The sequence below is a fragment of the Fusarium tjaetaba genome (assembly GCF_013396195.1).
Source record: "Fusarium tjaetaba strain NRRL 66243 chromosome Unknown NRRL66243_c0000030, whole genome shotgun sequence".
Taxonomy (NCBI): domain Eukaryota; kingdom Fungi; phylum Ascomycota; class Sordariomycetes; order Hypocreales; family Nectriaceae; genus Fusarium; species Fusarium tjaetaba.
Genome location: NW_023501226.1, coordinates 405,733 through 429,850, shown reverse-complemented (window position 1 = coordinate 429,850; position 24,118 = coordinate 405,733). Strand labels below are relative to the sequence as shown.

Sequence of the window (24,118 nt, the reverse complement as noted above, 5' to 3'; positions counted from 1 at the left end):
CGATATGATGCCAACAGCGCTACCGACTACAGAGAGCGCATCCGACATCTTCCTGAGGATTGAGAAGAAGAAATAATATTTGAAAAGTGTATTCTGAAGGAAAAAAGAAGTTGGAGGATATATTTGGGGAGGGGGAGAGTTTAGTAAGTTGAATAAATGTACTGGACATACAGACAGAATAGAGGCTATTTCTTTGGTGCTGTTACACAAATATGAAGATTCCTAAGACCTCAGGTATGCATGCATTCGGTGAGCGTTCACACCGATCGGTCAAACTGTGTTTTCATGCATGATTGGGTGGCGGGGCTGAAATAACAGCTAATTACAAGACCTGTTCTTTCAGCTGCTCCTCCGTCCAATCCCAAAGCTTCGTCGCCATCTCATCATCCAAGCCATGTCCCTCCAACCCACCAGTGTTTCCAACAGGTTCATAAAACTCTCCATTTTCAATATCCGGTGAAGTGGTCGCCCAAAGATGATTCTTGACTCCCTCCGAAATAGGGATGGTGACTTTAGGGGCCACATTCTCTTGTAAGTGTTTCATCAAGTCATCTCCAGGCTCGCGAGTGAAAAGTTCTGTCTGAACTTCGCCTGGGTTGATGGCTATGTTCTTGAAACCGGGATATCGCTTGGCTGCTTCTCTAGCATAGAGAAGGCAAGCAAGTTTGCTTTGGGCGTATCGTAAAGGTAAAGCCGTTTCACTCTTAGCTGACTTTAGAGTATCAAACTCAATACCTGTCGGCCCGACGTGACGGAATCCAGCAGAGCTGAGATGGACGGCACGAGCATCGGGGGTCTTGTCAAGGACAGGTTTGATGAGTTTAAGGAGTAAGGCGTGCCCGAGATGGTTGGTTCCCATGTGCATCTCATACCCATCTTTGGTAAGGGTAGGTGGAGCGCCCATGACTCCAGCATTTAGCAAGAGAACGTCGAGTCTGCCCTCTCGTTTGAGGAACTCGGCGGCTGCATACTTGATGCTTTCGAAGCTGGATAGATCAAGCTCCAGGAGAGAGACCTTTGTGCCTTCACTAGCTGTCTTTTTGACTTCCTCAAGAGCAGCATTCCCTTTGGCGGAGTTGCGTGAGGTGATGTAGACATGGGCAGGTGAGTGCTTGGCCAGTTCAATAGCAGTGGCCTTACCAAGGCCGGTGTTTGCGCCAGTTATGAGTATCACCTTTCCATCGAGTGGAGGGATATCTTTGGCTGGATCGAAAGCATATGTTTTAGACATTATGGTTGGAATCCAGTCTTTGAATAAGTCTTGATTTCGTCGTTGTGTTGATATGGAGGAGGTATCTTGAGACGTCAGCAACTATATTCGGTTTTATATATGTTTGAGGTCTCCGGACTTAAGAATACTAAGGACCCGAGAGGCAAGGAGTCTTGCCTTTTAGTAAATAGTGGTCCATGATAGAAGAGGGACTTTATGAAGGTCGTTAGTTGGTCGTCCAATCAAGGACGATAAAATGCGAGCTAGCCAATCGTCGACCTTGATCAAACCCCACTCTCAACGCTAGGCTCGAATCCTTTTGCCTGCCAAGTATCAGTTAATTCCGAGTAGCATATCAGTCCAAAAAGAAGATTATCCTATGCTAAGTAAAATATTCTATGTTTATTAAATACCAGTAAAGGAAGGCCACTGTCTCGCTGACCTACCACCACGTGTTAGCCGATTATCAGGCTGGACCTTTTTGCAGAAAGCTACTGGTCGATAGCTTGGTAACTAAGGTAACTCCCAGTGGACAGTATACGTCTGCGGCTGGGATAATAGTCTAACACTACCTAGGTAGGTAGTCTTGGTTCCATTCCCAGCACTTTCTAGCCAGATCAGATATCCTGACAAGTTCAATCAAATCACTTGAAAAGCCACTGCGAGTGAAAAAGCTGCGCTGAACCCCAGCATATAAGAAGGAACGTGATAATCGTCCATTTTCAATTTGTAGTTTACACACAAATAAAAATATACTTAGGATGAGAGGCAATCGGCATAGTTTGACCCCGCGTTCTATCATGGCGGTTAAGAACTTAAGGTTCAATAGTTTATACAGATCGCAGATCTAGATGCAAAGACTTCAGAAGCCCAAGACGTCTGTATGGATGTCTATAATTCAAGTTGTGGCGATATTCTTTTCCTCTGGTTCTCAACTCCTTTCAGCAACAGCTAACATATTTCATACCCTCTCTCCAACATCCAAGATGGCTATCGTTGATATGAATACTATTCTTGATTCTCCAATGAAGTTGCCGGTCAAGGTTAAAGAAGTATGTAGTAAGGAATCTCTGTCAAGGCTTTTATTCACTCACAGTCTGCAGATGCTAGGCGATAACCCCTCGCCCCTCCGATGAGATCAGAGGTAAGAATTGCTGGTATCAATGCACCGTCCAAAACGCGACTCAATTTGAAATGCGTCTTGAGAATAGCTACCTCGAGGCTGGAAAGTACCTGGAGGCGCCTAAGTCAGGACGTCCCTACGGACAAATGTCGCTCACTGCATGTATCAGTTCGGAGCATCTACTGGCCTATGGCTCTCGGAACATTTAGACCAAGCTCGTCGATTTGACTTTCCTGTCATAAGTAACCCCGGAAAGAAAACGTCACCAGAGCCTACCGCTTGTCAGGGACTTGATGCTCCTTCTACGGGAGGGTTCAAGGCTGGTGTCGTGGAATCGAATTCTGCAAAAACAGGCCTTGAGAATGCTACTAGGAAAGGGAGGAGCATAAACTCGAGATTTCGGTTTATGGGAAAGGACAGCGATGGAGATGATCGGGTGATTGAGTTCCATGTTGTGGCATATCCTGGGATGGAGATGAAAGTTATCGTTACGCAGCTCATTGTGAATAGCAACGACGATTGAGGGACTCCAATTTGTTTGAAGTATGTATTCTTACATATAATAACAGTTTTGTTTTTATAAATCGTTGAAATATAGAGCCCTCATTGATTTTTATGCAAACTGCGGAATCTGGAGTCAGCCTTGGCAGCCACTTGGCACTTGGGGCTGTCTATTGAGGCTGTGTACACACCATCAGCTCAGCTCACTGGGAGCCTCGTTTCAACAAAAAGACGTAACTCCTCATTCTAAATACTCTCTTGTCTCGTTCACCCTGATATTTTCACCGCTTTCTTGACTGGAACCAAATATTGGGTATTTAACGATGGATCCGCTGTCCATCGCGAGCTCGGTGGTAAGCAGCGCTCCCACTATATCTAATCACGGGAAGCTAATCTATAGGTGGGATTAACCGCGACATGTCTCTCAACCTGTAAAAAGCTCCACGATCTCGCTGGAGAGTACCAAGACGTTCCGGCCGTCATCCCCATGATATGTTCTGAGTCAACGATTATCAGCATCGGTCTATCGGAACTTCAGATGAAGATCCTTCGAAGAGACGACCTTGCACAAGCTTGGGCGTCAAAAACAGAAATATGGGCGGCTTTTGAGACAGCGCTCACTGGTTGCATGGTCGTCTTCAGCTGTTTGGAAGCAGAAACACGAGGCCTTCGGTCTAAGAACCCGGGAGTCTGGGCTAAGATCAAGTTCATCTGGAACCAAGACCGCCTCAAGGAGCTGCTGGGTGCTCTCAGAGCGCAGCAGTCATCAATAACATTTCTTTTGAATCTCCTGGAACTGTAAGTGTAGTTATTCTTCACCTTCCCCTCCGTACTAACATAAACAGTGAGACTTTATCCAATATCCAGAAAGACATCCGGAAGAATGCACCGACGATAAAGGCAGCTGCTTCCGAAGCCCAGTCTCTCCGATCCTTCAACCCGAGCGTCAAAATGGAGGCAGAGTCAATTTTCGATCACGATGCTGCCAATCTCAGTTTATTCCACCTGGAGGCCGTCTCCGGAAATGCACCTTCTGAGCTCGATTTCGAGTTCGACAATATCGTCATAAACAGCCAGGCATACAGGCGCGTCTTTATTAAAGCTCAGTCTGAAAGTCAACCACCGCAAGTTGAAGAAGTTGCCACGGTCAAAGCGGTGGACAAAGGTCGAGTACAATCCCAGAAGACCGCCACATCTCTTGTGACTTTATCACGAGAGAAGGCAATTTCTTATGCAAAGGATCTAGTGCGGCCATCCTTTCGGAAGCAAGAGTCTGGCAACTGGACAGACTTGCAAATAATCCGGCCTGTTCTGCTGGCTAGCACAACTACTTGCTACGGCTGTCTCCGTAGCATTGCAAAGGATCATATGAGAGCATTAGGAGGGACATGGCATGTCGGATGTTTAAAATGCTATGTAAGTACTACAATTGGACTGTCCCATATGTCTGAGATTATAACAGCAATTTCAGGACTGTGGGGTTCCTCTCGAAAGCGGGTATCACCTATTGCAAGAAGGAAACGGCATCCCACCAAAACCGCTATGTAGGGATGACTACAGTCGCCGACAGGATGTTCAGTGCTTCAAGTGCCTGCAGCCCATAATAGGTGACTTCGTAACAGCCCTTGGTCGTCGGTATCATGCAAACCACTTCACGTGCGACCGATGCGAAATCGTTTTCGCCAAGGATAGTGATTATCAACAGCAGAATGGTGTTATTTACTGCATGCTACATTTCTGCCGAGAAGTTGCATTTTACTGCCATGGCTGCAAATTTCCACTCATGGGAAATTACTGCGAAAAGCAGGGCGACGAAAGCAAATGGCACACCTGTTGTTTAGAGCTTTTGTCGTGGGGGTTGGAGCTCCCAGTATCAACCAACGGCCGCCGATATCTTGACTCTATTCAGGACCAATCCCTGAGTGGTCTCAGTAAATTCTACTCGCAACTACACGATACCCGCGCTAACGCGATCTATGTTTGTGGATCGAGCTACTTAAAGGAATTTCGAGACTCAGTTACTGAATATTTCAGCCTGACGAGAGGAGGCTCGAGGGCAGAGACCTATGAAGCCTTCAAAATCATACTTTCTATGTTGTCCTGTCTTTTCATCGCTGCTTCAAAGGCCACCACCATCACAGATCGTAAGAACGCTTTGTCACAGGAATGGCTAATGCTAATGACTTTCGTGTAGGTGCTGGCGAGTACGCAATTATGAGATTTTCGTTCCATTCGTTGAAATACTTCGTGCGTAATGAACAGCGCTTAAAGGCATCTCCCGAAGCTGTCGGACAAGGCGTATCAGACCTACTTTTGCCCCTATTACGCTTGTCTTTTGAGGTATATCTACGAAGCAAGGATGCCTCATGGGACGCTAAAGATCCCCAGCTTGACGAATTTGTCAACAACCTCAAAGCATCACGTTCTTTCCAACTGGACGATTGTTACAGCCACTTCGCTCCTGAAACTCTTGCAGAACGCTGGAAATGTGCAAAATGTCCTGATCTCATTGCCGGACATGGATTTTGTGAGCGTTCGTCTCCCTATCGGAAACTGCATGCGCGCTGTTACTCAAAGATTACCTGTGATCATGAAACATTGGAGGGCTGTGCAGCCGATGGTGTCTTGGAGTGCGACAATTGCAGGTGGAAGAATAACTTTGATAGGATTCCTTATGAGGATTGTGCGTTACATCAAATATGGCAAAGATGGTATTACTGGTATGTGCGACCAGATCAGAGAGACTGAAATGCGGGAGAGCAACGTTGTGTGTTGAGAGAGCTGAAGATCGTGCCTCTCCGATATGGAGTAGGCATCAGTCCGGTCATGACAAGGATTTTGCGAACATAACCAAGGTCAACTAAAAGCTTTATACATGATGGGTATTGACGTAACACCATCCGTAACTTGAACGAGAGTTCCTCTATTTTGTCCAGGTGAGCTGCGTCTCCGCACAAGTTCTGCCGAGATCAGCCCACTGCAAAGAGCTCCATTTCTCCGGATTCTCAGAAGCCTCGACAAAATGCTTCATCGCCAGAACAGTTTGCAACGCCCACTTCTCCGGACTAACCCTTCCAACACCTGTTGCCAATGGAGTCATAAGAACACTCTCAATCCGATCAAGTTCAGACGCATCGCGATTATGGTTGTCGATCGCACAGAGCAAACTCCAGATACACTCATAAATAACCTCCTTATCCCATCTCACCTCAGCAGGCATCCGCATGGTCGGACAAAGCGCAACACGACGTGTCCCATAGACATTCCGTGATCTTGCTTCAAAATCCTTTGGGATTTCGACCAAAGTACATGTCCCGGGCGGTGCGAAACCACGCCACGTCTTGTACAGCTGAGCTTGGGCAACGCCAGTGAGAGCATGGTAATCATCGCGGGGTGAGAACTGTCGAGAAATAGCGTCGTCAAAGGCGCCGTCAAGACGACCATAGGAGTTGGCGGGCGAGACGACGGTGTCGAATTTGACTTTTCCTGAGAGTTGGGATAAAGCGCAATTGTGAATCTCGATTGAGACGGAGTCGGGCAGCTTGCGGCTCTTGCGGGCAACGTTAAAGGCATCGCTGAATTGTTCTTCCATGCACAGAAGGTGGATGTGGGGAATGTGAGGGGTTTTGGCGGTCATGCTGAAAGATGGTGCTTGCCCAGTGAAGAAGAATGACTCAGGAAAGCTAGTTACTGAACAGTAAGAAAGTGATCATGTAGCAAGTATTTGCAAATCTTACCGTGTTTAGGATCACATGTTGCAGAAGCGGGGAACGTTAAGGACCATAAATTTCCCGACACGGTAACAGTAGGCCTGGCGTTTTCTGAATGAGACGAGAGACGCTTGAAGTATACCTAGTTAAATTGGATGTGCGTAAGACCTATAATCGAGGGACGAAAGTATGAGTGTATCTCGGTTACTCTAAGGAGCTCGCAATGCCACCTTTCTGCCAAGGATACGAAAACAATAGATTCCACTATATCTCTGTACATTTAATGTTTCAAAAGAACTCTGAATAGTAAAGCTTCGTATCGCATTTCCGCATATCCTCCCTACAGTTAATGTTCACATCACGCGCCTCACACACGCATTTCCGCATGCTTACTTCCCCTTTGTACCGGTATTCCAAACAACTTTACCACTCCCCTCTTCCATCAACACAAGATTACCATCATCCTGCAACACCAGCATGCGCTTCACAGGCCCGCCACCTGCAACCATGGTCTGCGTACTCCAAAAAGCTCTGTTCCCACCCCAGCCCTGTTTGTAGGCCACTAGGTTCCCATCGGGTTGCATGATAAGTCTATCCGGGTGGTCACTTGAGTCCCAGGTTTGTGACACCCATATGGCCTCGTTTTGCGACGGGCGGATGATGTCCGGCTTGCGGAACCGGTACAGCACTATATTGCAGTCGCCCTGAAGGATGAACTCATATGCACCGTTGGATGAGCGCAGACGTTGGTTTACACAAAGCTTCTGGCCAGTGGTAATCCGATCGCCAACGGGCTGAGGCAGGGTCCAGAGAATCTCTCCTCCCTGGACATTTGTCTCCATAACTTGCACGACAGCAAGACCGTCATCACGCATACAGAAACCAACTATGCGACCTGGCCCACTCTTCTGACCGGGGCCTTCACGCCAGATCTGCGAGGTGGTGTCTTTCAGCTCCAGGTAGCCGTCCGTGGTAAAGGAGAGCATAGTAGAGTTTGTTCGGGTTCCTTGGTCTCCGCGGGGGTTCCAAGCAAAATTGACGGTAGGCTTATAGCCACTGACCGTTGCGATGATCATCTCACCAGCTTTATTGAAACTGAAGCTGTATTTACCATTTGTTGAGGTGATACTCTGGCCGAGGAGCACCCCTTGACCGGTTAGGAGAGCGTTGGTGTCCTTATTTGGCAGTACGGGTAACTATAATTGCAAGCACTTGCGTAAGCAAATCTTCCCAATTTCCTGTACATCAGCATTTAGGGTCAATCATCTTCTGCACATACCGATGTTCCAGTACTCCATTGTCGATTGGTCTTACCCGAGTAGTCGTATGGGTCTGCAGCCTCGGACAGAATGGCAAGGTTTCCGTCGTTACTGACACGGAGAACTTGGTCGGCACCCCATTCTCGGTCTCTCTGTGGCGACCAAGAGACCTGAGCTCCAGCGCCGTAGAGATTTAGCTGACGCGGCACTAGGCCGAAGCACAGTCGTGTAATTGAGTTCAAAGTCGTGGATGTTGTCCACAACACTAATCTTTCCGCATTGGAAGCGGCCTTCCAGGATAGGACAAAGTTACCATCCGTCTGTAGTGTGGCAGAGACGGCGCTGTTGGAGGACAAAAGTGATTGCCCTTTGGCGAGGAACTCTCCTGGCCGGAGAATATCTCCTGGTTGCTTGCACGGCGTAAGCTAGATGGGATATACGAGTCAGTTTTCGTGCTCGAACTTGAGAGCCACGTAAGAGTAAATAGGAGTGCGACTCACATCAACCGGCTCCCAAGGCTGGACCAAACCCCCTTTGGTAGCCCATATAATTGTCCCATCCGATACAATCACAGCCGCACCATCATCTCGCATAATAAGAGACCCATGGCCCCCTCCAAGCCTCCTACGCGTTCCTGACGTCCACGTAGCGTACTCTCGATCCACGACCAAGTTGTCATCATCCAGCATCTGTACAGTACGTGGCTTGTAAAACGGCGAGGTATCGATGGCCCAAATCGGCTTGCTCCCATCATATATTACAAAGTTGCCATCGCCCTGGAAAACGAGCACAAATCTCCCGTTCGGCGACACGAGCCGGTCGCCCGCGTAGAGGACTTCACCCACCTGCAAACGATCTTTTTGAGACGGTGGCCAGAGCGCTTTTGTTCCCGTCGTCCATAAGATTGATTTGCCATCACTTTCGTAAATCTGAGCCCTTCCGTCTTCTTGCAGCACGAGACTTGCGCCTGCGTTGGAGGGCTTGGTATCCGTATTACTTGCCCAACGAACCACTTGGACGGACACGTCGTCCGGCGCCATTACCTGTAGCTGGAGATTTCCACTTTCAAGCATCATGACTCTCTGCCTTTGGGCGTCTGAGCTGGAGCACGGTGTGTTGCTGGACCACAGTTGCTTCGTGTTTGTCCCCAGGATCTGGAGCAAGACAAAACTGCCATCAGGCTGAAGCACGAAACGTAGCTTGCCGTTCGCCGCCACCAAGTAGTCACCAACTCTCAGCCACTCACCAGGGCCTAGCATGTTCTTAGGAGCTAGCTTTTGACCTGTTCGCCACGGCGCCGTCAGACGTGATCCTGTCAGACTGACATCAAGCACGGCACGAACATGCACAAAGACGGTCGCGCGAGGGATAATGGTGTTGTTGTTTCCAGCCAGAGACGTGCCTAGGAGATTTGGATCGACCTTTTTGGCCCATTTGGTAATGGTGGCCGGCACAACCGACTCGCGACTGAGCTCAATGCCAGGACTCCTCTCCTCAGGGTTTTGAGATAGACTAGCTACTACCTCCCACTGTAGCTTTCCAATGTCTGTATATCTACCCACGATAGTTTTAACTGCGTCAGCCGGCAGCCCTGCAGTCCAGTCTGCCTGGAGAGTGGTCCCATCAGCCACCGACACGGTGGGATCCGTAGTGAGGGAGAAGTCGGACTTGAGATGAGTCTGCCAAGTCGCGTCATTGACAATCACCACATTAACAGGCGTCCAGATGGAGGATACAAATGTAGTTAACGTAGGACTATTAGTGCCGAGGGAATCTGTGTAAGACATGCGCGCCCAGGCGTAGACCTCCTTGGCACCAACCAGATCGGGGCGTATCACATCGATGGGCTTGCCGCCTTCGATTTGGCCATCTGCGATAGACAAGCGGTTTGGAACAGCTCCCGTGGTGTCATCATTACTAGGCGGAGTATTGGTTGCTGTCAGGACAAGATCCCAGGCAATTTTGGTCGCCGTAGCTCCGGATACAAACACTGTGGGCTTCGAGGTGGAAAGGTTGCTCAGACGTAGCTTGCCATCCTTCGCCAAGAACTGTGCGTCGGGTTTCTTGGCCAGGTTGAGGTTCTGGCGGATCTGCGCTTCAGCACGTGCGATCTGGGCTGGAGCGTTCTTTAAAGCTCCCTGGTAACCCGACTGAAGCTTGGCATAGCCAGCCAGCTTAGCCAGGTCGGCCGGAGTTGGGGACTTGATAGTCCTTAGCACCTCAATGGCTCTGTCTAGTAACAATAGCGTCTCCTCTGCTACAGCTGTGAACTCACTCACCGCAGCAAAGATCTCTCCGAAGGCTGCGACAGCGGCTACAATGGCAACAGCCTCAATAACAACCTGGACGACTCGCTTAAGCTTCTCAAACCAGCTTTCCGGCTCGTCATGTGGCTGCGGCTTTCCTTCAGGCTTGGGGCTCTTGTCATCTGGTGGCAGATTGGTTTCCACAGCAGGCCAAATTTCGGGTGGAGTAATCCTGCGGCAAAGCAACGCAGCAATGACCTTCTTGGAGAGATTCTTGAGTGTCATGACGCCAAATAGCTTCGCCGCGTCCTGCTTATTCGTCAAGATCTGCTCACCCAACCTTTCTAAGCTTGAATTCGTCTTGAGAAAGGTGCAAATGGTATCCAAAAGCCCATTCAGCGTAAACACATTGGGCTTCAGTTCTACTTCAAGGTTAGCTGGCAGCTTGAAGGAGACGTCAAGCGCAGTGCTGTTCAAAATCGATAAGTGGAATTTGCCGCCTATCAGCACAGTAAGCGCAGAATTCTTGACGCCGCCCATGCTCAAATCCCACGTGAATCGGGTTTTGACGACCTTGTCGAAGAGCTTGCCGACTAGCTTCTCACACTGTGTGTCAACTTTGTTCGAGGCTAAGCGCAGAGCCTCTTCAATGTCAATATCCAGGTTCTTCTCGAGATGTAGACCATTGAAGGAGAAGCGGCCTTTCTCGTATCGAATTGTGAGCTCAAATGGACCCTTGATCTCTGTATCACCGAGGGGTATGGAGTTGCTGTAGCTGGCTTTACCAATCCATACTCCTGAACTTTGTTGGAGCGAAAGCCCGAAGCCATCATGGTTTAGGATTCTCATGCCAGACGCCATCTCGAACTTTTTCTCTGCTGGTACCTATTGGCGGAAAGGGGGAGCAAGAGTCATTCAAGGTTGAAAATAGTAGAGTGAAAGAAGAAAGAATTGATATGGAAGAAACTCACCTGTTTTCCACTGACCATCCTCCCACTCAAGGACGACACCTGCACACGCGGCCCAGAACTGTTGACTCCCTTGGTAAACACGCAGAAGCCAAAGTCAATATCACCGTTATAAGACCCGCTAATAATGACACCGTTCTTGCTCAAGCCCACATTGACGACAAAGGGTTTCTCGAATAGCTCAAGATCAGCATCTATGTTGAATCCCGCCTTCAACATCAGCGATACGGCATGCTCAACCTTATCAGAGCTGCCATCTAATTGAACACTCTGATCTTTACCATCTGCGCTCTTGAGGTAATAGATGCGAGCTGACTTGAGCTTGATATCGTCAAACTCAGTGGGCCACGAAACCCCTCCAGTAGACTTCTCGTTCAAGAGATCGCTATAGACTCGGCTGATTGGGACTTCATTGAACACGGATAGGACCAAAGCTCGTGGTGACGCTCCGATAAACACGACCTGTCCGATAACTGACAACCCGAAAACATCAACCGTCCCATGTATCACGCAGTGGAAAACCCTCTTGGTAGATGGGGCAGTTCCAGTATTAGGGGCAAATATGGTTCCCCTCAGTTTGGAGACCTTCAAAGACACGCCAAACATTTCGGGGAATGCAAGGGTTTGAGGCTCCGTGGTACTCGCCGAACCAGTACTTGGGCTATTCTTGCTGTTGTCCTCTGGCTTTACGGAGGGGATAGGCCCGGTTACAGGCGGAGGCGGTGGGAAGTAAAGTGAACTCGTACCGATGGGCTTAAGAGGTAACGTGACAGGGTCTGCAGGCGTGGCTGGTGACACTGTGTTGCCACTATTCATGCTGGTTGCAGCACTAACGACTGTCGGAAAGGATGCTTGCGACTGTACGGCCGGCGTCGAAACCTCAAACCCTGTCTCTCCTTCCTTGGTCCAGGACTCGGCGAGGAATTGGTATCTGTGTGTCTCGTCGAAATGGAAGATTAAAAGACCCTGCAATTGGATCTTGTGCTGTGTCCCACCAATGTAGGATCCACGAGCGTACTGCAGGACAAAAGATCCTTCAAACATTCGGAAGTCGGAGACGGTGACCATGTATGCTGCAGGGGTCCCCTCTGGGGGGATCAATGCTTCAAAGGTCAATTTCGGCTGTTTTCCTACTTCGCCATCAAAACTGAGAGATAGCATCTTGCTCAAGATAGTGTGGTCGTCAAGTAAGATACGAGCTTGGAAACGAGCGCCCTTGAGAACCAAAGGATTGTCTTTGGCCGTTGTCCCTGACACAGCTGTGGATCCAGGACTCGGAGAAGGATTACTCTTGGAGACATCCGCAGCTGAATCTTCTAGTTTCGTTTTGGCATCAGCCAAAGCGGTGCTCGCTGGAGGCTCTTTACTTCCGACAGTTGGAGGAAAGACGCGGTTGATTAAGTCAAGCTGAGCTTGCATATCAGTGGCTGAGATGTCATCAGATGATATCTGAGCTGAAATCCCTACGTTGTCAAAGGATAACCAGTTGCTACCAAGCTCATTCTCGTTGGCCAAGGAAGGCCATAAGGCTGTGATACTGTGGAGTGAGACGCATAATAGGTAGCCGAAAGTCCCTTTTCCTGTTGACTTGCCGGTTTTTGTGTCATTTTGGGCTGGATAGTGACGGATCCACAAGAGTGCCTGTCCGATACTCTCGATGCGGCCAGCGATGAACATGTTTCTCCGCCCGAAGTCCACTAGAAGCTTCGCAAAGGCATTGCCTGAAGCTAAAGACATATCCGGCCTTGTGATCCCGGGTGCGAGTGATTTCCAAACTCCTACTTGACCCCCGACAGCATCGATGAGATCCGATATCTGATTCTGTAGCGGGGGGTTTGTCTGTCCAGTCACAGATCCTGTCGGTGAAATTGCCACTAACCTTTGGAGCTCAGCCGTCAACAAGCCGTTCATATCAGAGCCAGAGGCCACATGTAGAACTGCTCCAGCTGTTGTGGAAGTAAGGGACTTAAGCACGAGTGAGCCGTAGACAGTGGCCTCGACTGACTTGTTGATTGGGCCCAACTGCTTGATGATCCGCCCTCCGATTCCAGTCAGCTTAAGTTGCAAGTCCCCAAATGATCCAATGACTTTATCCAGATTCTCGTTCCCTCCATACACCTCGAACCTATCACCAGAGGTATACGCCATACCAACAAGTGTCATAGCAAGAGGCGATGGAAGCTCGACGGTGGGCGGAATGCTGATTTGGTTTGGCCCAAGATACTGGTTCACTATGGAGTCGAACGTAAGAAGTTTGTCTGGTTCCGCCTTAAAATCCTTCATTCTCAGATTGCCGATGTATTGATGTTTCCAGCCGCTGCCTTGTTGAGTGGCCGTGTACCGAAGTCCCACGATCAGATCTTTGGGTAGCCTCAAGTACGCCCAGATACTACCCATGAACGGATTCACAGTTCTCATCCGATCGTATTCAAGCTTGAGGGAAAGGCCCTCCAAGGTAACATTAGGAACATCGGGCAGTGGGTACTTCTCCTGGGACTGAACCACAATAGTCAAGGAGTCAATCTGAACGCTGCCTGAAGACTTAGGGTTGTTGTTCTTTGCTAAGAAGGACACCTTTCCAGAAGCATGTATGATATTGAGTTTCAGGAAGCTGATGTTTGGGGCATTTGGAGGTAGTTGTGTGTTTGGAAGCTTGTTGGGCCATTTGAAGAGGGTCACGAGGCTCGGTAGCGTCAAACTTCCATCGGTGTCTTGTGTGAGAGGCATGATAACAACAGATATAGTGGTAGTTGCTCCGGTAGCCCAGGTAGCGAGTAGGTTGATAGACGCATTTACGCCTTTGCCAACCGTCGTACCTCTGACTGTGAGGAGGTTCTCGGTCGCACTGACGACTTTGTTGTCATTTGACGGACTTACCTGCCCAGCGGCCAAATAACTTACTTCCAGTTCGTTTACTTTGACCTGGTCGACGATAATGTTTTCCTGGTTGACCAGAGAAATGGAAAACGAAGTGGGCTTGAAACCATTCGCGCTGAAGGAGACTGCAGCTTCAGTAACTCCAAGCCCACCTACCATGTCTAGAAGCTGATTGGAACCCATGTCCGGCAATATGAACTTAATCAAGTCACTGACTGTTCGTGGCTTAACAGTAGATAAGGTTGCTGAGAGAGTCTTGCTGTAGGCATCGTAAGTCACAGATGCTATAAAATTGCGATCCGTCGTGGTAGCCTCCACAGCAACGGCCACGAAGCGTTGGGACAGCTTCGTCTTCTCATCAAGTACGGTGTCCCATTTGAACTTGACGTTGGCATCACACATCGAGATGCGGGCTATATCCAGATCAAGCAAGCTCAACTCGAGTGTTCCACCTGATACCACGATTGACGTGTCCTGTCTTTCAAGGTCAAGACTAATACGGTCCAAACTAACACTGGCGGCAGCGTTGGCGAGCTGTGTAAATGGAAGCTGCTCTAGTTCCAGGGATTGCACGTCAATTGAGTTGAGAACATCTCCAATCTTCAACCCTTCTGGTGCTATGATCTCGATGTAGCCTAATATTTTAAAGCGTTTAGTATTGCGCGTTTCTCACTAGAACGATACTTTTCAGACGTACCAGGAATATTGACTTGGGGTAAAATCAAATCCGCCTTGAGTCGCTTCTTATCAACACCAAGCACAGCATGGAGACGACCCTCCCATGTGTTGTCACAATACTCCAGAGCAACCTCAGCAGTGATCAAGTGGATCTTCTTATAGATTGGGAGATCCTGCACTGTTACACTTAGTGTAAAGTCACCAAGAGTGAATGGGCTAATAACGCCCGCTGACTTTTGACTCTGCTCCAAGCTGATACGAAAGGATTTGAGATGCAATTTCTCCAGCGCACCCAACATTGGAAGAGTTTCGGTAAGTGTCGCGATTTCCTTGCTGTAACCGACTGCCTGGGCGAGCTGAGGCACCGTTACGCCATTGTCGGAACCCGAGATAGATACATGGTAATCATATGCAGATGTTCCTGCAATTGGTTCCGCTGCCAGACTAGCAGCCACTGTATAGTGCTGTCCTGGCTGTTGCGTTCCCGTAGGTGAGGAGGCAGTAAAGTTCACTTCAAAATTAATAACAACTGCCCAGGCACGGAGGCTTGCCTCAAGGGGGTTCCTAATCTCCACATATGCCGTTGTGTCAAAAGACGTTTTTCCATCAGCCTTGCGAACAAGTTGACCAATAGAAGAGGGAAGCAAGCCTTGCCAGTCGCTCAGAGATGTAGCCGCAAAGATACTTGCCACCTTGTACTTTGCAATTCGAGGTACCGGCTGGCTCACAATAAACCCGATCCCACTATACTTGAGCTTGGATAAGGGAGATGAGGAAAACGGGAGTGATTTCTTTTGACTGAATTCGTTCAACTCTAACCCTCCAGCACCTTGTTTGGTAGACTTCCATAGTTGTGAAATGTTAGGAAGCGGCTCATCTGCTTTCTGAGCTGTAAACTTCCATGACACGGCAGTGGCGGTCGGCGATTCGATGGGTGGCGCTTTGGTCATGTCAACTTCGAAGTTGAGCAGTAGGTTAGAGATCGCGACGCCACCTGTCAGTACGATTGTCTCTCCCGGCATCCCACCGTTCTTAAGAGTAACTTTGACATCCTCAAGCTTAACTGGGGCATTTGTTACGCTGATTGCCTCCTTGATAGCATCTATCAATATCGCTGAGCTAGGAAATAGCTTGGCCTCTTTGACAACGAAATCGCCAATGGGCGATGGCAAGACAAACGCTGTAGAACGGTTCACATCTACGAGCTGCTGCAGGAAACGGCGATGAATCATGATCTCGGGTAGGCGATCCATCAAGAAATCAGTCATTTCTTGAGGTGAGCGGTTGGTGAGGAAGGCCAGGAGCTTCGGCAAAGCCAGTGTCTTCCAATCTGTGGCCATTGGAGGGCTGGAATTTTTGCATATCGTGTCCAGGGCCACTTTGAGACTGCAAGACTGTAGGGAGGTGTCTGATGGCAATACTGTGTGTTTGAAACCGATTGACATTGTGCCATCACCCCCGAGCATGAGATCATTGGTGACAGAGATCCCATTTCCTTGTGGCCAGTCAATACGCACGAGGCCTTCCTTGACACTCAACGCAACATCATTGATCTTGACAGCAGCATTCGTTGGGGCTATAAACGCAATGTTGGCTCCGCGGACTAAGGTGCTATAGCCTGTCGTATCGAATGTCACAGTGATAGCTTCAGGGCGAATCTTTGCGCTGAATATGGCCGTCTCAAGAGAATGCTTCATTTTGAGCTGAGCCAAGTTTCGAGAACCAAGCAGAACAGTCATGGTATGGAGAACAGTCCATGGTTGGGGAGGTGTGTCGTAAAGGATTGACGCAACTTCGCAGAATGCCTGGAGAGATGATGTCTGAGGTCCTAGCCTCACCTGAGGTTGCCCTGATGACTCGATGGAGGCGGGCGGATCAGTATGGACAGTGACAGCTTCAGGCCTTATAGGAGCTTTAGAAGCATTCAGAGTAGCTTTCAGTTTAGTGGATGGCACCTTCAGTGAATTCTGAGTCTCGAGAGCAGGGCGAATCGTGTTCAACTGTGAATCTGCCAGAAGTGAACGGGAACCCAAACCAGCTTGCACGAAATTGCTAGGTATAATGAGTGGTGGTGAAAGAGATTGTGTAAAAGAGAAGAGCAACGGCTCAACATGGAATAAATTTGGCTGGCTTTCCAGTGTTTCGTACTGGGCCTTGGTAAGGAATACTAGATCGAAAGTAGCAGGGTCGAAGGTATGTGACTGCGAGACATCTGGCAGGAATGTGTTTGGCTTATCTGAGTAAAGGCACAGATAACATCTTGAGCCATGTAGCAAGAAAGAAAAGGAATAGCCACTCTTTGGATCGCCATGAACCCAGAATGTGTACGGTTCCCCATCGTAACCTATAGGGCAAATATGGATTGCGGCATGATCGCTGTCGAAGTTAAGTGGGTTGTCTGTTTCCCAGCTCTCTTGGACCCTTTGTAGTTGCGGCTGCTGAGACGGAACGACCCGCGGCTCATTGGGCATGTTGCTCAAGTCAAGCGTCAGATGATTCCACCTATCATTCTTGCACTGGATAATGTAGAATGCACCACCGCCAGGGCGTTTTGGTAGGACGGTTTTGTCGGTCTCAAGAGCTTTGTACAGGCTATCCAAACCATCCACTCCGGCGGATATGGACACTGGGATGGAGCGTTGCAGGTAATCCCTCTCGCTTGCGGTGCCCTTGAAAGCATTGCCGCCATCAATAGACATATACACGCCATGTGCAAGACATCTTATGGCTAGGAATCCATTGGCTCCAACGGTGGCTTCTACCAGAGCTTGTGCTTCGTCATCGGTTTTCTTTGAGGCTCTGTAGGCCCAGTATATCAGTCCGTAGATTGGCTCCGTGGATAATGCAAAGCCGCTAGTGACAAAGAGGCAGCGATGCTGCTCACGTGAAGCCACCACAAGCGCCAGGCCAGCAATTACTGAGGGACTAGGATGCCCGTGACTGCCATTAGCGCTAACGACATATGTCTGCGAATCGAAACGATTATAGAAGTCCATCACACGACGAAGCGAGTCCGCATTGGTGTAATAAGCGAGCCAGTACTTCGTAGGCATATTGGTACCTTGCCAGCACCAGAGTGACCAGTAATCCGAAGGTACAAGATGCCCTTGTGCTGTGTCGTAGTTGAAGAAAGCGTTTACGGCGCGGAGATTGTGCGATCTACCTAGAGGGGTATCAGGGGCAGTTGTTCTGTCATTAGGGGATCAGTTGTTAACCTCAGAGTACGCTCCCTCCACGGTGTGATCCCATATTGCGTCATGAAGCATGATTTGACTGACGCCGAGATGCCAGCCGGGTGGATCTAATGGTGGCCTTTGAGAGTCCAGGCAGGAGGCGTGAAGCAAGAACTCAGCGTCTCGTGCTCGGAGACTGCCAAGCCATTGGCAACAATCATAATCTGTTGCTTGATCATTTGCATTGCTTTGTTGTAACACCGCAGTCAAGCTTCTTTTCAGTCCTTCATCAAGGAGCTTACAAGCAGCTTTGAGAGTTTCCTGTCTCTCCGGAGTTAAAGCTGCAGGACAGAAGAATGACAACCTATTTGACGGAATGTGGCCGTCCTGTAACTCGTAGTCGCTCCCCCAGGCATGTTCGGCAAGCTCGCGCATCGAGCATTCAATGGCAACGGCGTGGTCCGTGAGATTAAGATGTTGAGCATCTCCAATCAAGTTTCCTCTACCATCTTTCCCAACAAGCTGCGAGTTTCGCAGACTGCCATGATGTTGGATCTTGTACACTTCCATCGTTGTTGGAGTAAGATGCTTCGCAATGCGATAGCCAACATTGTCACCGGTAGCGGCAATGCAACCCTGTGTCAGATTCGGATCGGTCCACATGACGAGACTGCTGAGGTTGGTGTTCGACTCATCCAGATCGGCCACTTTAGGGATCAACCGAAGAAGCTCTCGGGGGTATCTTCCAGTTCCATCAGCCGCTGCCTCCAGGTCGACCAGGTTGTCCACGAGTTTAGTTTTCTTTTTCCCATCATCTCGCGAAAAAATCAACAAGTCATTAAGTTTGGGGTATCCAATTTGAATTCCTTGATCTCCAAGAGGATTATTATCCGCAGCGTTTAGTCTTTCCTTAAACTTCTTAGGACTGAGAACCTCTTTAAAGGTATCTAAAGCTAGCGAATTTCTTTTCTTGTCCAGAGTGGACGACTTCAACTCTCTAGCTCGCGGCAGAATAAAATCTCCATTAAACAACATGTCCGGCGGTGGATTCGGAAGAGCTTTGGGATCCTGATAAACTGAAGGCAGTGAAGTCTTGAACAACTTCAGAATACCCTCATAATGATCATCATCGGTGTGTGAGTTAATGATGGCCGAGGGGCGGAGGGGGCCATCACCATAGATTGACTTGACACTCGAGATGAAATACTTTGAATACGGAGCCGCGCCACCTTGGAATGAAGCGTTTGAAGGACCACCATCTAGGATGACAAATCTCCTCTCGCGCCGATTTGGGTCGTCCCGACTCGGTACGGTAAGCTCAAGTACCAGCGCGTCTCCACGGCCAGCGTAAATAACGTGAAGCTTAGGGCTAGTCGTGTCGACCATGGTGATCTTTTCGGCAAGAAAGGATGATGTATAGATAATTTCTTTTAAAAGGTTGTCTAGATAGGGCGCCTTCGGGGTACAAATGATTGTTTACTCGAGTAAGAAGCCTTAAAGAAGACCCTCTGGCTTCAGAACAGCAGGGTGGAGTGAATATATGCCCAAATTATTGTACCAGACCTCGAATGGAGGTACGTGTTCCTGGACATCAGCTTATTCCTTGTGGCGTGTCTGGTAATCATGGTCCAGACTATTCGGCAAGTTCTGAGACATACCGAAGTAGTTAGCTCATTTGCTGTCTCACTTCTCAGCTAGCCACCTTTTTGCCACGCTATGCCTGTGCACACTCCGCGATAGATAATCTTTTGTAGTGTCTGGGCCTGCAGTTTGCATTCAAAGGCTCGTCTTGGAGAACCAACTATATTCAGCTACCGCATTTCCTAACTTGCGGTGACATGACACCTTGTGATAGTTACGCACTCGCTCTTTGGATACATCATACCACAAAGAAATACAACAGATGCGAGCATTTCACTGCATGTCCAACCCCAACCCGTCGATAGTTTTTCAGTCTATTGATGCGGCGGGGGTCAATAGTGGTAACGTTAAGGCAGCAAAATAAGTCAATTGGTTGACGCTTTCATCAGCTGCAGCCACAAATTTATGTCACAAATTTCAGCGCGTACTTACACAATCTACGTGGACAATAATGAGCCATGGCTTCAGTCACATTCCTGACAGGAACATCAGACCCTGATGTTTGCCACTGAAAGCTTTGAACCTTTCATGTCATGGAATGTCTTCATGTACGGCTATCCCTCTTAATCCAATATTATGTTCTAACTACCGATGAGATGAACCTGTCGGTGCTTATCTTACCGTGCTCTCCTTTATTTGGTCAAGTCTATCGGCATCGAAAAACACCCGAGCACCATTATATGTGAATTCGGATTATCTGGAAGAGGAAGAAGTATTATACTTTCAATGGGTGAATGGCGTTACATTCCTGCCCAGTTGGGTGTGTTATTTGCAATTGGGACTAGTGGTCTACAGCTTAAATCAGAACAGAGAACTTATTCACATTCTTTCTTTAACTTTTGACGTAGCATCACGGCTGAATCCAAGCGAGCCCTCGTCAACTCGATGCTTGTAGATAGCAGTACTTAGTAGTTATATTGAAGGCTTGCCAAGTATTTCCTTACGTCAGAAGCAGTGGCTCTGGGCTAGACTTCAAAATATCCTCCCAATCAGGTCGGTTCCCGCCCAAGACATTCTGAATCTGGCGATAAATCCACAGCTCCTCCAACACTTCTAGAGCTCGCAAAATGTTGCGAAACATTCGCTTGTCATACGACACTTGCAGTCTCGCTCGAACGAATTCCATTTGATCAGTCCTTCCAACTTCTCCTCCAACAATAAATAGAGGAAACAGGAGCGAGGACTCAGAAACGTCGTTTTCGGGTACCTGCCCAAGACAATCCAAGTATCCTCCGCGGTCGCCTTAAGCTTAGCATTCAAAGTGTTCAATGACATCCCGTAGGCGAGGGAGAAATTGGTGTCTACTTCAAGTTGGCGGCGCATCTTTCAGTAAAGATAGATAAGCGCAGCGCCGCGGTAGGCATAGGCTGCTGCCTGAAGTGTTGGCGGAGTTCCAGCAGGACATGTCCAGCTTTCAATATCATGCTGGACGCCGAGGTAATTCCTTGACGGGTGGATGCCTACCTCAGCATCGTTCGTGCTAAAGCTCAAACAGGTTGTTTGACCTATGTAGACAAGAATTTTCGAAGCAACACCCAAGTACGTGTCGAACTCGTATGTTATATCCCTGAGATAGTCGGGACAGAGCAGAGGTTTCGTTCCCAACATGACACTACCGATGATATCATGGTACGCGAAGTTGCGCAGAATCCATCGCCCTTCTGATGTCAACCTCAATGCCTGAGCTCCCTTGACAAGCGACCCATCAGCTTGGCTTTGAGCACAGTCAATTAGATGTCTGGCGCCAACGAGGTGATTATACCAGCTCTGATGACTTCCAAAACACACTTCAGAAGTTAACAGGATAAGACAAGCGGATAATGCGGTTTCAGTTTGTTCTGGCCGACTGATAGTCGTTGATAGTTCACATAAGGCCCTAGACCTTGCTGCGAGGGATACTGTAGTGTAGCTTGGGTCTGAATGTGACATGTGGCCGGATGAGTATGCGATGAGTGCCTCGGCTAGTGCTGATGATTCCATAGTCAAAGGGAGAAATTCTTAAAGCCTTAGCATAACAGAAACCAGGGTAGGGCCAGACACGACGAACCAGATAAAAATGATTTATTGTTTTTACTTATAGTCAAGAGTTCCGAGAGGACTCTGATGTAATCGTTCATTGCCTGGCGTCTCTTGGGAGAGTTCAGGTTCAGTGGTAATGGAGCTAGCTGTGTAGTCAGAGTCGGCTGATACTGAGTTGAATGCGGCTGATCGCCAATACGCGGAACGATCCGACGAATGGGATCTCGAACACATTCCAAGTCCAGTCGACTACATGTTCCGCAAGTCGGAAACGTATTCTCTGTGCATTTCTTACGTCTGCGTTGGTGGTGAGCATGTCTGGAAGGATATTTGTTGCAATACATAATTGCCTATAGCGACAGGTCAAGCAGCCTGTCTTGTCATGCTTTGATCCTTTCCTCTTCTTTGGCTTATCTCCCTCCATCGTCTGTAAATATCAAGTTGGAGGTGTCTGATTGACGCCATCGAAGAAATGGAGCGGCGAGGGTCGGAAGAATGTGCACCCGTGGAGGGGAGCTTACGGTGATTCGTTAGTCGTCACTGTAAGGCCTTCATCCATCTACATCAACCAAGAGCTCGACATGTCGGGCATTACAGCGCAATTACAAGACTTGTGATCCAATTACAGATCTAGTTGCACTCAAGTTAACAATAAGTCAATTCTATTTATTCCCCAAGACAGAGCTAATACGCCAAGCATCTATGGAATCTGAATAACAACCTTTCCGGTATGCGTAGAGCTCCAAAGGTGATCATACGCCTCCCTAGCATTTTCAAACAAAAACACACGGTCAATGACCGGTCGAATCTTGTTGGCTTCAAAACAGTCCAACATATCCTGCAACTGCTCCCTTGATCCTACCACAACACCTCGAACAATACAGAGACGGTCCAGCGCGAGGAAAGCAGCATCAGGACCTCGAAGGTCTTTGCCCGCACCCAGCGGATCAGGATTAGTGATGTGTCCGATGCAGTGAATCTGGCCATTGAATCCAATCGCATCAAAAGAAGCTTGGAGTGTCAAGGTCCCTCCGATCTCAATGATGTGATCGACACCCTTGCCATTTGTGATTCTCATAGCTTCTGCAGCCCAGTCAGGAGTCTTGCTATAGTTTATCCCATACGTTGCACCAAGCTCTTTCGCTTTGGCCAGTTTGTTATCAGATGACGACGTCACGATGGTCCTGGCTCCAGCAGCGTGTGCGATCTGCAGCGCAAACGTGGAAACTCCTCCGGTACCTTGCAGAAGAACGGTCTGGCCAGGCCGTAAAGGAGTTAGTCCATAAAGGGCGTTCCAAGCCGTCAGAGCGGCACATGGGAGACAAGAAGCCTCTTCGAAGGATAGGTAGTCTGGAATCTTGACGACGCCTGTCTGTGGGAAGATGAAGTACTCCCCGAGAAGGCCTTGCGCTTCGCCGCCCAACTGGGTCAAGCCAACATCTCGGGTGAGACGACCCGCGATGTGCTCTTGTGTGAAGTTGGCGACTACACGATCACCCACTTTCCACTCAGTCACACCGTCCCCAATCGCTTCGACGATGCCTTTTGAAACTCGTTAGTTGATAACGTGGGGATTTGTTCCAGTGGTCACTTACCTGCACCATCACTTCCAGGAACAAGGGCGTCGGGACCGGGAAACGGATAAGTGCCGATGGCTACAATACCGTCTCTCCAGTTCGAAGAGACAGCTTTGATGCGGACCAAGATCTGGCCAAGCTGAGGTGACTCTTTTGGAACAGTTCTCAATTGCAGGGAGTCGAAGCCTTTCTTCTCTGGTAGCCAATACTGTTTGAATGTAGTGGAATACATGGTTGAAGAGAAACAAGGTTAGAAATGGGAGTATAATATCGAAATGTCGTAGTGAAAATACGAAAGTCACTCAACATATCACAATGCCAATCTTCCTTTTATATATTCTACGTATTGATCTCCATGATTTATCTGATCTCATTAGTCCCTCTTGGGGACGGATGGTAATGGGATGTTCTAACATGGAACTTTGTTTTAGCGGTATGTACGGCGTATTTGGCGTGTTCAGCGTAAATAGCGTGATTGGCAGTTGATGACGTTTTAGCTGCGTATTGGGTTAGTTGGCTTCCTAAGCTGGAAACAAGTGATATGTAGCAGTGGATGAAATGGCCATAGATAACTGCAGTTATGAACAGTTCTTGCACTAAAGATTATGGAAGTCGAACCGTAGCCTTTGCTCATCGGCCGATCGTAGAGTCTTCGTTGTGGCTTATGGCTAAGTTGCGCGTTCTCTGATTCGTAGTCGGAAAGAGGATGTCGAGTCACACTCCTGAGGGATCGGCAGCTCTTGGCTTCTTGTATTCGTGCTTGTGGACGAAATTGTGGTTACATGGCCTGTCAGAGTCGGTCTCGGTTTCGGTCTCGGTGTCGATCATGCCCCACGAGCTTAATGAATATCACGACTAAGTATAGATCCACCACACAAACAGCATATGAAACAAATCAATTTAATCTAGGCACTCAAATCTAAGGCCGTTAATACGCCGCCAACATGGCTATAGTGCTTCGAGGCAATGCAAGATAGGGGACGTTCTAAGCCCAGACAGCTATACGCGTATTCGCAGCTGTGAGACCGCTTACTCCTTTCAGCAGAGCCTGTGGCTATCATCATGCCTTCTTGTGTTACAACAGAATGTTAAATCCAATCGGGTTGTTCTTATTACGCCGTAGTTGTGTCGATCAT

General features: G+C 48.6%; 5 protein-coding genes across 5 annotated transcripts; 1 reads left to right on the top strand and 4 right to left on the bottom strand.

The window, feature by feature from the left end:
• Positions 1 to 322: 322 nt before the first annotated feature.
• FTJAE_1711 (alcohol dehydrogenase Bli-4) lies at positions 323 to 1,231 on the bottom strand (the record flags this gene model as incomplete). The annotated part of the gene is made up of 1 exon (XM_037347829.1): positions 323 to 1,231. One exon carries the CDS (start codon positions 1,229 to 1,231, stop codon positions 323 to 325), a length of 909 nt encoding a protein of 302 aa, XP_037211278.1.
• A 965-nt stretch (positions 1,232 to 2,196) lies between these two features.
• Positions 2,197 to 2,856, top strand: FTJAE_1710 (polyketide synthase; the record flags this gene model as incomplete). The annotated part of the gene is made up of 2 exons (XM_037347828.1): positions 2,197 to 2,262; positions 2,503 to 2,856. The coding sequence occupies 2 exons, from the start codon at positions 2,197 to 2,199 to the stop codon at positions 2,854 to 2,856; spliced, it is 420 nt and encodes a 139-aa protein (XP_037211277.1).
• A 2,901-nt stretch (positions 2,857 to 5,757) lies between these two features.
• Positions 5,758 to 19,131, bottom strand: FTJAE_1708 (appr-1-p processing enzyme family; the record flags this gene model as incomplete). The annotated part of the gene is made up of 7 exons (XM_037347826.1): positions 5,758 to 6,517; positions 6,938 to 7,740; positions 7,824 to 8,228; positions 8,304 to 10,934; positions 11,021 to 14,529; positions 14,592 to 17,735; positions 18,048 to 19,131. 7 exons carry the CDS (start codon positions 19,129 to 19,131, stop codon positions 5,758 to 5,760), a joined length of 12,336 nt encoding a protein of 4,111 aa, XP_037211276.1.
• Positions 19,132 to 20,712: 1,581 nt separating this feature from the next.
• On the bottom strand, positions 20,713 to 21,721 carry FTJAE_1707 (uncharacterized protein; the record flags this gene model as incomplete). The annotated part of the gene is made up of 3 exons (XM_037347825.1): positions 20,713 to 21,100; positions 21,461 to 21,654; positions 21,701 to 21,721. 3 exons carry the CDS (start codon positions 21,719 to 21,721, stop codon positions 20,713 to 20,715), a joined length of 603 nt encoding a protein of 200 aa, XP_037211275.1.
• A 384-nt stretch (positions 21,722 to 22,105) lies between these two features.
• Positions 22,106 to 23,214, bottom strand: FTJAE_1706 (alcohol dehydrogenase; the record flags this gene model as incomplete). Its single annotated transcript, XM_037347824.1, has 2 exons — positions 22,106 to 22,947; positions 23,001 to 23,214. The coding sequence occupies 2 exons, from the start codon at positions 23,212 to 23,214 to the stop codon at positions 22,106 to 22,108; spliced, it is 1,056 nt and encodes a 351-aa protein (XP_037211274.1).
• Positions 23,215 to 24,118: the final 904 nt, after the last annotated feature.